This window comes from Doryrhamphus excisus, linkage group LG18 (assembly GCF_037039965.1).
Source record: "Doryrhamphus excisus strain RoL-2023G ecotype Guam linkage group LG18, RoL_Dexc_Guam_v1.1, whole genome shotgun sequence".
In the NCBI taxonomy this organism is placed as follows: Eukaryota; Metazoa; Chordata; class Actinopteri; order Syngnathiformes; family Syngnathidae; genus Doryrhamphus; species Doryrhamphus excisus.
This window is the reverse complement of record NC_136374.1, coordinates 13,308,369-13,321,116: the sequence shown is the minus strand read 5'-3', so window position 1 is coordinate 13,321,116 and position 12,748 is coordinate 13,308,369. Positions and strand designations below refer to the sequence as shown.

At 41.7% G+C, this 12,748-nt stretch overlaps 1 protein-coding gene across 1 annotated transcript; it reads right to left on the bottom strand.

Annotated features, from left to right (window-relative positions):
• Window positions 1–979: 979 nt before the first annotated feature.
• lrig2 (leucine-rich repeats and immunoglobulin-like domains 2) lies at window positions 980–12,538 on the bottom strand. The gene is made up of 18 exons (XM_058055513.2): window positions 11,896–12,538; window positions 11,467–11,538; window positions 10,873–11,007; window positions 10,354–10,497; window positions 10,010–10,153; window positions 9,647–9,790; window positions 9,382–9,525; window positions 8,040–8,120; window positions 7,792–7,863; window positions 7,590–7,658; window positions 7,295–7,458; window positions 6,847–7,158; window positions 6,457–6,738; window positions 5,853–6,293; window positions 5,619–5,771; window positions 5,266–5,406; window positions 4,387–4,656; window positions 980–3,197 (listed from the first exon to the last, which is right to left on the bottom strand). The coding sequence occupies exons 1-18, from the start codon at window positions 12,084–12,086 to the stop codon at window positions 3,031–3,033; spliced, it is 3,126 nt and encodes a 1,041-aa protein (XP_057911496.2). The 5' UTR covers window positions 12,087–12,538; the 3' UTR covers window positions 980–3,030.
• Window positions 12,539–12,748: the final 210 nt, after the last annotated feature.

The following is a 12,748-nucleotide window of genomic DNA, read 5'->3' as shown; positions in this document are numbered from 1 at the left end:
CTCCACTTCCCAGCATATTTACATGCAGGAAAGACATCATATCCGCCATATTTTTTCCCTGTTCCTGCCTTTAGTAGTATTTCAGTGCATGCAAATATATAGAAATCTACTTAATTCAATCATGAATTTTCACCACACTCCTAATCTGCAGCTTTACCATCCATTTTGCTTTTTTTTATGCATGCAGGAAAAGCATCAGCCAGGCTCTTCTATTACATGCATAATTCATCCCCGTTTAATGAGTTCTAGTGCTGTAAACGTGAACGTTGACGTTACAGGAAGTGCTTGCTCATGTTTGTATGAGGATGTGCATGAAATCCAAATACTCAGAGGCCTATCCATCTTGCAAGGTGGAGCGGTCACAAGCGGAGCTGTGGACTTGAACATTGTAAATGTCATTAATTCCTGGTTGCTTTATAAATGATGCAGCATCACGCTGACTCAGAGGACATAGTCATATGTCAGTATCATCGCCATGAGGTTGTTACATTACAAGGCATAAGAGGAAAACACATAAACACATGCTGAGCTGCTTTTTTTGGCTCCTCTTGACATTTAACAGGATTTACTTTGAAAAATGAACCTAACGTCAAAAAGGGTTGTTTTTAGGGGTCATTAAGCTGGCTACAAGTGCCAAATTACTCCAACTTCAAGCAGAACCTTGTTTTTTCTCCTGATTTCCTCATCATTACCTTCACCAAGAGCTGGAGCGCAAGTCTCAGAGGTGACATTTTCACACATTATTTGTTGGTTTGTTACGAGTACACGATGAGAAATTTCAGGCAGTATAGTTGACCATGTAACAATTAGTCAAGTTTGGGGATTAATAAAAAAACAATTGAAACATCCATAAAATGTCTATTTTTGATTTGGCCTGTAGCTGCTGCATCTAGGTGCCCCCCTACGCTACACAAGCTCTCGCCTTCCCCTCCAAAGTTACAACATTTTTATAAATGGTTATCATTGGGGTAAACCAAAGGGGGTTTCTGCAACAAACCTATTTGCAGAATAAAAAACAAAAAACGGGTGTTTTTTTTCACAAAAGCTGCAAATATGCAAATATCCAATGTACTCCTTAAGATATTGGAAAATAGTCTGCATCTGAACACGACCACAATACCTTAGATAACCACTAAAAAAAGGTAAAGAGGATTCAAAATGTATAAGAATCTAAAAACAGCAAACTGCTTTCAAAGTAAGTTAAACACAATTCATGTTTAATATTTGATTGAATAATAGCTACGTTAAAAAAAATGACATGCTTCACACAAATGTACAAGGTCCAAAAAAAAATACAAATGCAAAAAAAAAAAAAAGCAGCACTGAGCATTTACCGTGTTGGTAAACTTTGGTATTGAAGGAAACAAAGTGTAAGTAAGAGACGACATTTAGCGCCTGTTAGTGTGGAACATTTCCTACTGGAACTGCATGATTTTAGCCAAGAAAAAACAATGAGGAGAGAAATAACAAAATCGACACAGAATCTACAAGAAAAATGTCAGTAAGTGGATATGCCGTTCACAATGGTACCTTACAGAGGGACCACAGCAGTCCCCATTGAAGCAGACAGCAGTGGTCAGTACCTATATGATTATCACTCCCACAATGCAATGTCACAGAATACATAGCGTGGAATGCATGAGATGTTGGAATGAGACAAACTAAAATGAAAGTGCACCAATCAAAAATATGTTCTAAGGCGATTGAAAGCATAAGCATGACATCATTTTGCTTGCAGCTCCAGCACAGCATGAAAGAGCAATTTTGCATTTCCAAAGGATGCTTGGAAATTCATAGTAAGAGGTGCATTTCTAATATTTAGGAGATGTTGCATTGAATAACGCAATAATGACGAGTGAACAGTGAAACCTCCCAGGTTGTATGTGGAATTCAGAGGAAAATATGCGCCAAAAGTGTTATTATACAAATATACAAAGGCAAACTTATTTTTACACTTGTATGACAGTTAAAAGGTCAAATAGAGAGGGTTAGTTCTACTTCCACATAGGAAGCAAACAGGAAGTTCAACTTTGGAGGTTCCACTGTACTACTCACAAGTTAATTAACTCGAAACGACACTCCAGATTAGCACTGCAGATGTATGACACAATGGTAATACACTAGTAGCTCGTACACTTACATCAGAGGTGTCCAATTATTATTATTTTTTTTTAAGGCTGCATACATGAAAATTGAAGAATACAGATGCCACTTTTATACAATATAGGTTTTAAACTAATAGATGCTACAACCGATCCAATGTAGGTCAATATATGGTATTTGAACATAACATTAGCATTTGTGTCATAGGTGACAAATCCACTAGTTATTAGTGTCATACCTAATAATATTATCTTTTCAATGAATTTATTTCATTTTCAGAATATGTCAATAAAATGTGAGCTGCGGGCTAAACTTTGGACATCCCTGACTTGCATAAATGGATAAAAAAACAACAATACATTCTACATTTTTCACAGTCCTGAAACTTTTCCTCAACATCAGCAAGAAGGATCATGACTTGAATGTTATATTAAGTGCCTGAAAGCTGTGACGGAAAAACAGATCAGTGCATAAAACATGATTGTCACATGTGCAAATTAAAATACAAAATATCCCCCCCGCTGCCCAAACTGCTTGAAAAAGGAAGGCTTGATGATTGCGTAAGGCCATAAAGAATGTCAAGGATATATTCATATGTACTCATAATATACACCACATTGTGGTGTCAGTGTCTTTGCAAAGTCTGCAGGAGGGGGGGTGTGTCCTCTTGCTGCTTTTTGGGGGGAGTCGTCTTCCCGCAATTAAATATCGTTACCGACTTGAAAAGAGTGGTTGGTCATCTCCCAAATGTAGTAGCAGGAGCGATTAGGCACGGCTCCGTTAAAGCATACATTCATGACGTTCTGAAGAGGTCACTTTGAATGGCTGTGAGGAAGAGGAATGTAAACACTCCATAGAGCATCTTTGGCAGAGTGTTAAGGAGGTAGTGGATGCAAGAAAAAGGGTATGGGGTCCCAGACCAGTGACCTATGTGGGTGCTGGATAGTCCTGAGGGTTAGTCCTTTTGGAGGCTAATCTGTAGTTGTGTGTGTCCTCCTCCTCCTCAGCTGGAGGAAGTGTCCTATGAGTGGTGGTGCCTGGTTGGGGTTTGGAGTTGTGCCGTTCTGCCCAGTGTTGAGAACTGCTGAGAAAGCCTACACAGAGAAAGCGAGGCAGTAAAAATTTTGAATTTAAATAATTTGAGTACCTTGAATAGAAAAAGATAGATTTTTTTCTGCTTTGAGCACTATGTGCTTCATGTGTTGGTGCCTCTGTACAAAGTTATTTGTGGACAAAGAAATACCCAAAGTGTAAGTTGCCCCAAAGAGTTACATTAACCGTGGATAGTTGGACAGCCTTTTGTTTTTATTTCCTTCTTGTAAAATGTTTAGTTTAGTTGCACTGGCGGCAGTGAGTCTGTTTGATTGAAATAGCACTTGAATGTTATCGTTTACAATTTTATACTTCACAGCACACTGAAAGGACTCGTGAAGAAAGGTCCACTTATTTTTGTCTAAAGCCTATTATATATAATATCTCTTTGTTAATTATCAAATTTAAATTTATTTATTTTTAAGGGTATCACAAGATCTCATGACTTTAAAACGTGACAGGATTTCTCATGGCACCAATAAAAAAATCAAATGAATTTATCGCACCATAAATGGAAATAAAGTGGATACTTTTGCCGGCCTCAGTACATTGTCATGTGCATGTGTGGTTTTCCCTTATCTCCCGCCTCCAAACAGACAGGAAGCTAGTTTGCCAGAGTCACATAACTAGAATAAAATCTCAAAGAATATAATTCCATTGTCAGTAATGTTGTGGCTGTTTCTTTTTAAATAAAAATTGTAATCATAATGATTTGCTCTTCTTTTGTGGGAAAAGTGTGTCCTCAATCCAACATAAGGAAAGGATATTTGTTGTGCTCGACAAGACAAGCCTTGGGCTTTGATGTAATATTTGGACATGGGCACAGGATTTGATAGGGTACTGAAATGGGAGGCTGGGCTGCCTGATGAGGCGACGCAACCTGACTGACCATGTATGGAAAGATGAACTTCTCAGCTTTAAAGTGATAATCAACATGTGGGGATAGAGTGACGTATGGTACATAGAATCATGTACTAATTTCGCCATGCCATTATTATGTTTGTATGACTTATAAAGATGTGTCATCGGTTACCATTTTGATAAAATACACTTGAAATGGTCCCCCAAAATTGTTGTTTTAAGTTTATCTACACAATTAGCTGCATTTTACCCACAAGGGGGCCAAGAGTTTAAGACAAAACCAGAAAAAGCTTCTGCAATGCATATGTTAGCGCAGTGTTCAAGACTTACCGGTAGCACAGTCTTCCATTGAAACGTGGCTTCTCGGCCTCATGTCATGTGACGTGAGGAAGTTGGACGACTCCCGTTTGTTGATGAGGCTCTCCAGAGCGGCATCCTCTTGCCGAGTATGCTCACCGTAGCTCTCCTTCAGACTCGGCAGGTCTCTGTCCAGTGGGTCGTCCTCGCCCATGTAGGAGTAGGGGCAGTACTCCCGCGTGCGAGAATAGATGTTGGCGTTGTCGTAGCAGTCGGAGCAGATGACCAACGAACTGGCGGCACCTGTTGATGCAAGATATGTTTTTTAGAGTACAGAAGTATTGTCAAATGCAGTGTTGTGGTTTGTGACCCAAAAGTGGGCCTGTTTTCAGTGGGTCACGGTGAATAATGTAATAACCCCATGTCTGTGAAAGCACCTCACATTCGTGTCATGTTTATGGTGACTTTGTTTTTCTTGAGCGGGAGTGGAAGGACCACTTCTCTTTCTGACAAACAGCTGGATATCTCCTGGAGAAGAGTACACCGTAAAGAGATAAACAGTGTCTCATCGCTGCAGCCCACGCTGTTGCAAACAGTCCCTTTAAATATCACATATGTGATAAGTTTGGTTGAAAAATGTCTGCTACTGTCGTCCCTCATTACAACATGGTTCAAACATCTCCCCCTCAATCTATCATGAATTTAAAAAAAATTAATAAAGGATTGCCGTTTCGTGGTTGACTATGGCCCATTATTATTCCAAAAATAATGAAAGATAAGTCATATGTAATACAGATTGATGACACTACCTTAATTAACACTGCATGTAGTCATGTAGTCATGTCCAACATGACAGTGAAAAGTTGTCATTCTGTGAACATGTGGTACATTTTTGGCTTCTTCCAAACAAACCTGAGGCGGCTGCAGCTGGTCCATCACGAGCCTCTGAGGGGTGGAAGCTGCTATGGCCAGTGAACAGAGATCCCACCCGGTAGTGTAGTCGTCCGTTACCTTCTGTTTCCACCTCGCTGCCTGTGTCGCCATAGCACACACCTGTTCATGTATGGACAATGAGTCTTAAGAGTCACTCAAAACATCAGCACTGTGATGTAGACATAGTGTCATCTACTGATTATTTGGCTTCCACAATGACATTATGCATCTACATGGGCTTATTAATCCACATTTCACTATCTTCGATGTGTGTTTCTTGCTGCATGGGAATCCAACTTACTTACAAAAACACATACACAGCTATAGCTCACCATCAGTGCCCTTGTGCACGTATCCATTGGAGAGAGGAGGCATGAGCTGCTGGTGGCTGCCTGCCTCCGAGCTACTGTAGCCTTCTGGAGGTTCTGACAAAGTCCCCTGAGAGGAGAGATAACTGGGGATGTCAGCTGGTAAATTCATCTCATCTGGAGGAAAAAACAAAATATTTTAATGGAAAATTATCCACAAGGGGTCAGTTGCAACATTATGGGGCGACATTTAATAACCTGTATTGGTGATGCTGTAGTCTTCGCTCTTCCTGCGCATATGATAAATGACGATGACCCACACCAGCGAGGTCCCGACCACACAGCACACCACCACAATAACAACAATGCCCACAGTGGTCCAGCCGTCCTGGTCATACACCGCGCCAGAATCGCAGTTGGGTGACGGTGTGACACTAAGGTAGATGTGGCCGCGCTCCGTTCCAAGCGTGTTGGACATGATGCAAGTGTACTTCCCAGCATCTGTGGGGCCGGCGTCGACGATTATTAGAAGTTGGTTGGCTGCAGCAAAGAAGTGGCGCTCTGTGAGCACCAGAGGCCCGTCGTCTTTGGTCCAGTTAAGGCGTGGTGCAGGGCTGCCTCCGGCGATGCACTGAAGCACAGCAGTTTCACCTCTGGCCACTGTTCTGTCTTCTAGGGGCCGCATAAATGAAGGCGTTTCTGCAAGAGAGGAAGATGCCATTGCCTGATAAACAGAACAAAAGAGTCTGCAAAGTCTGTGAAATGTTTGAATTGATGTGATTTGCTTGTTTTTCAACACATCAAGTCGTCTGTCAACACATGCACCATTCACACACTCTGCTACCAAAAGTGGGGGACTTACCCAGGACGGTAAGCGTGGCATTGGCTGACAAGCTGCCCGCTGCATTCTGCGCTGTGCAGCTGTACACCCCCATGTCTTCTGTCTTCACGTTAGCAATGAAGAAGATGTCATCGTCCGGCATCACATGCATCCTGCGCTCCCGAGCGGCAGGAAAGTCGGTGCCGCCGTCCTTCTGCCAGGCGATCTGCGGCGAGGGGTGTCCTTCTGCAGCACACTCAAGCCTGGCCATGGTCCCGGTCCTGATAGTCAGATCCATGGGAGTCTTAAGGAAGGATGGCAGCTCTGTGGAGAGAAGAGAGAAACACTAAAATTCAGTTGTGAACTACAACAGCTCTCAGTCTGCCAAAACTTAATAAATCAGTAAGTGATTTATTTGCAAAACCTCCTCACCGTTGACAGTGATCTTGGCCCTGTTGGAGTAGTTGGCGCCAAAGTGGTTGGACACCACGCACTGGTAGCGTCCCTCGTCGGTGAAGTTGACATTGAGGAGGTGGAGCACCGTCGTGTAGATCAGCTCGCCTTCCTGGTACCGAGCGTAATTTTGCACCTCGGCATCGTAAAGCACCTCCCCATCTTTCCGCCATGCCGGGCTCATTGGTGAGTCGCTGCTGCTGGATGCCACGCACGTCAAAGTTATGTTGTAGCCCCGCAGCACCACTGACGTCTCAGGATGAGTGACGATCCAGGGCTTGGGAAAGTCGTCTGTCAAAGATCAAAAATCTGATTATTTGTTTGATGTTCTACATAGAAGATTAACAGCAGAACTAGTCTATTATAGGGTCAGCTAACGCTAGCAGAAATATAATAGTAATAGAATGAAAAGGGTGAGAACACTGACCACACACAAAGTCAACCGGGCTGATAGAAAGAACACTGCGTCCAAGCAGGTTGGCAGGATGGGCACAGATGGCAGACACAGGCATCTGGAAATGGCTGTTGCTGAGCCACGGTCCAAGCCACTGCATGTGGCAGTCGCACAGGAGGCTGCTTGTGTTGAGGATGCTGAGAGGTCAAGAGGATGGATGTGTGAGAGGCTCCAAAACTGAAGTCATTAAAATTCTAAAAAATGACCCAATGCCCTTGAGATTGACATAAGTGAGGTAAAAACCATTGTACATGTTTTTATTACTTACAAGACTTTGAGCTTTAAATGCAGTAGTGCCTCAGGGTGTATCGACATGATGTCATTTCTACTGAGGTCCCTGAACAAAACAAAAAAAAGTAAAGTAATTGCAAAAATATGGCCACTACTTTCAAAAGAAAAGCATTTGGTGAGAAAAACAAGAGCATTTTGAGATGACAAGCAAGAAGTAGCTGTTCAAAGACTTCACTCACAGATGCTCCAACTCATCCAGACCCTCAAAGGCATTCTTGGTGATTGACTTGATTTTGTTCTGCTGTAAGATTCTGGAAAACAAATATTTTCCCATTTAAGTTTCTTTTGTCTTGCTAAGCAAATGTCGACAAAGACATCTTTGGAATTGCACAAGCATATCAGGGAGCTGAGAGTTCACAAAACAAATGTTTACATTTTTTAATAGAACTTGACCAAAGTTAGTATTGAATATATTAAAAGTCCTCACAGTGTGTTCAGCTTTTTCATTCCATCAAAAACACTGATGGAGTCTTCAATGGCCCAGGAAATGACATTATTGTGGATGTCTCTGCAAAACAAAGAGGCTCATATTCAATTAAAAAAACACAACATAAGCTATCATGACAAAGCCTGGAGGGTCTCAGAGACCTTATGTGGTCAGTCTGTTACATTAAGAAGGTTCCATACCAGGAGAGTACATTAACATTCACTTGCTCTACTGTCCATCAAAACAAATGCAAAATGAAGCCCACATTCGCAGAGGCCACACTTCCACAGTGGGCCACTGTTCGGATGAGGGATGAATGAGTGATGAATCCATGGGCCTACAGGCATGCTGTATGCCGTCTGTTTGCAGGAGGGCCCTTTTGTTCCTTCTTCATCACGCTTGACCACCTCTGAAAGAACTCTTGCACTCTCCGATTCCCCTCTCACATGAAAGCACCCACGCTGGTGTGTCAAGCTCTAGCAGCTGACCTCCTCTTCATCCAACTCCAGCCGCAAATAATAAGTTCACGACATCCTCTCTTTGTCTAGCAGATGCATGTACAGTGAAGAATATGTAAAATTATTTGTATACACAATGCTTTCAACGGCAGAGCTCCGGCTTGAAAATTGTCCCGCCATTATAAGGATATTATAATATCCTGATATTATCGTGACATCTCTATGCCCAACTACAAGGTGGAGGAGAGGGGGAAGTGCAGGTGACCATAACGGGCCTCAGGGAAGACAATTCTATACTTCGGGTGCTTTGGAACTAAACAGGTGATGGAGGATTTGAAAGCAACACAGTCTATATTAGTGGATAAAATAGTGAACATTTCTACTGTTATTTCTCTTGACTACAGACTATCTACAGCAGGGGTGTCCAAAGTGAGGCCCAGCTCTGGGCATATTCTAAAAATAAAATGAATTTAGTATTACATTACTAAATTTTGCAACACATTTGGTTCAAATAACCTAAATTGGATTGGTTTTAGTATCTTTAGTGTACACCTCTCAGAAGGGGCCCACCATGTATGACGCCCTTAGTAGAAAAAGTTTGGACACCCCTGATCTACAGGAATTTAAGAGCAAGGCAAACAAACCTGTTGTGTACTTTCAGAATGCACAGAAATCAAAGTCATGATATATTATATTTTGAAAATGACAATTTGATTAAGAACACAAAAGTACATATGAGTGTAAGTGTCACCTTCACAAGGTCATGACTAAGAATAGAAAGAATACAAGAGTTTGATGAACAGCTGTTGAAACGCTGTTGAAAATCTTGTGCTAGTCTATATATTACTGACAACTGGTCATTCCTCCTCCAGAGATGAACTTACAGCGTGCGCAGACTGCTCAGACTGCTGAACACTCGTTCTCCCAGGTGGCTGATCGAGTTCTCACCAAGGTTCAGGCTCTCCAAGAGACCTAATCTTACAAAAGCCGTCTCTTCCAGCCTGGTCAGATGATTGAAGGACAGGTCCCTGCATGAAACCACACAATGTGCAAGCATGTTCAGGATAGGATGGAGGACTACAGAAAGACTACAGAATAGTCCCAAGGAAGAAGAGACATTGTTATTCCAGATTTTAAAGAAACACTCACAGCTCCTCCAACTTTTGGCAAAACTCCCAAGCGTCTGCTCGAATGACGCTTATGGCATTCTGGCTGACCCGCAGGATACGCAGCATGCGCAAACCATACAGCCAACCTTTGTTCACCTCAGTAAGGTTGTTGTGTTCCAGCTCTCTGAAAACAAAGATGGTGTTAGTTAAGAATCCTTCCATTATCAGGGTTCCTAGAAATTTGACATTTTTTATACACTTTTTAAGGCAAATAACGATAAACTATGCTTTAAATACAAATTTGTTTACAACCCAGATGGTGAGATAATTCTGTTATCTTGTAGACTGGGAAATAATATGCTTACCCTTCAAATAAGAAATGAGAATCGTCAAACAAACTCACAGTTCTTCCATGCTGATTAGTCCAAAAAAGGCTCCATCCATGAGCTTGGTGATGCCATTTCTTTGTAACTTCAGCGATCTCAGCGAGTCCATCCCTTTAAAAGTCAGGCTGTCCACAATCTTGATCTTGTTACGTTTCATTTCACTGGGAGGAAGTAATATAGAATTAATTCAAAAGAGTAGAAAAAACAGTATTGCCTCAAAATGTGGATTAGTTTCAGTCAGTGTCAATCCTTTTATTTTGTTTTAATATTCTATTTCATGTATAATTACGCCTAATAACAATGCAGTTTAGCACACAGGCTTTTTACGCTTTCATTCCAATACAAATAGAGCAATACTTACAGAAACTGAAGACTTGGCAGTCTGAAGACTTTGGATGACAGCGCAGTCAGTCTGTTCCTGTTCAGCTTCAACACTAGCAGACTGGTGGAGATGTTGTCGAAGCAGCCGGGCTCCAGGACGCTGATCTTGTTATTACTCAAATTCCTGTAAAACACATTGTGTGATAAAGAGATTTACACCGGTTATGTTAAGATAAATATAAAACACCATGTGGAGAATACCCGCCTTTACATAATTACACATGACTCCATTACACAGAATGATCACCCTTATTTTGACATGCAAAATTGCAGGGTTTTGGCTACATGTAATAGATGGTGGTGGGGCGCAACGGCTCAGTAAAAGACACCACTCCTTGGAAATTATTTGTTTACATGCAAACAATGTTAAGTAATACAGCCCATCTCCACAGCTTCAAGAAATTCTCGGGGAAACCCTGTATTAAATTTATTCTGCAACTCTTTACTAACTTGTTTCTTCAGACAAATATTGACAACCCTGTTTGGTGTATGAACTCACAGATATTTCAGCTGCATGGAGGGGAAGGATCCCACTCGGAGCTCTGAAAGGGAGTTTGACGTCAGGTCCAGCATCTCCAGGGACTCGTACGGCTGCAGCTGACTCACGGAAAGCTCAGAGATCCGATTGTGTACTCTGAATCATATAAGATGCAAAAATGTATGAGTCAAATTGACTGAACATTAGTTCATGCAATCCGCGTTTATGATTCACCTATACCACATTAGTAAGAGAAGCAATTGCTCAAATAAGTGATGTTACTGTGTATCCACATAGAGTCCTTAAGGCAGTGGTTCTCTTTTTTTTTTCAAATATCATGCTCCTTCTGAATTGAAACACGACTGAGAACTTTTTTGTGAACCTTTATCTGACCTGGTTATGAAAACATATTAATAAAATGAGCCAAAAGAACATCTGTAACAACTTCATTGCCAAGTTAAGTTTACTCCTTGACAAACCATCCAACCTCCACTCCAGGGGGTGCCGCCCCACTATTTAAGAAGCCCTTAAGGTTGCTTGACAATGCTGTACTGCTTACCATTTTACTGAAATAGTAACATATAAAGGGAACAGTACAGGTGATGTAATACTTACAGTGACAGTGATGTGATGTTGTAGGAGTCCCCAAGGAAGGGAAGAGCAGTCAGGTCGTTGTGGTTCATTGTACTGAAATATGAAACATAACAGCATGTTGATTTGTCCTGGAATTTCAATTGCAATAAGAATATTATATTTGTGAAAAAGTAGCTTCAGTAAAAATACAGTATAGCTCTTGATCTTACTAGCTGGAGGAAGTGTACCTAATGTTGTGGCCAGTGAGTGCTCACGTACACAATTTCAAGTTAATTAAGAGCAAAGTATTTGACCTTCTTCCTGTCTTGATTATAAAGAAAAAAACACCCAACTTGACGGTAATAATCATAACGAGATACTATGTCAGAATGTGGGTGTTTACGAAGGTAGCGTCAGTGTTGTGATGGTATCCTGGTTAGCATCTCCTTGCTAACTTGGCTAATAACTTACACTTGGCTGATGCCCTCTGGAAGATCCAAGGGAGCCGCCGACAACCTCTTCTTGTTGCAGTCAAGGACTTGGAGCTCGTCTGGGCTCTTGTAGCAAGAGCAAGGAGACGGACACGAGTGGGTGGCCCAGGCATTCACACTCAGAAGAAGGAAGAAGACGAAGGCCGAGGGAAGGGGCCAGTCTTCCGCCATTTTAAATGTCTTCTTCCCGCAGGAGGCTACGTAGCTACGTGGCTAACTCACTTCGCTGTTTGGAAATTCGCCGCCGAGCGCTATTCCCGCACCTTGAGCTCGGTCACACGGAGACATAAGTCAGGGAAACAGGATCCAGCCCCCCCCTTGGAGACGTTAAGCAAAGTTATCTCACACTTTGAGCAGGACATCCTTTCTTCTTCACCGTGCTTGGAATTCCTTTCGCTTCAACCTGGACACCCGACTGACATACCACACTTTCTCCACCGTCACGATGAGATCCACCCAGCCAGAAATAACTTATTATAAAGTTAAGAGCTATACATCCAGGTTATTTATAAATACTTAATGTATTCTCCATCTGTGTTGTCTTGATGGAACAACAAAAGCGGTTTTACTTAATGACATTGGAGACTCTAGCTCCCGCCTCTTTTGGGCAAATATGAAGCAATTCTATTGGCTCACATGGACGTTTGTCAACCAATTCCCGAAATATGATTGGCTCTCACAATAAAAATAGTTCAACACATTGGAATACCAAGTTTAAAATTTTGGTATCGGTCCGATACCCTGCACAGTGCCAAAATTACTGATACCGATATTTTTTCGGTAACATTTTTCAAGATAATTGATTTTTTTTTAATCGATATTATCAAATAAAA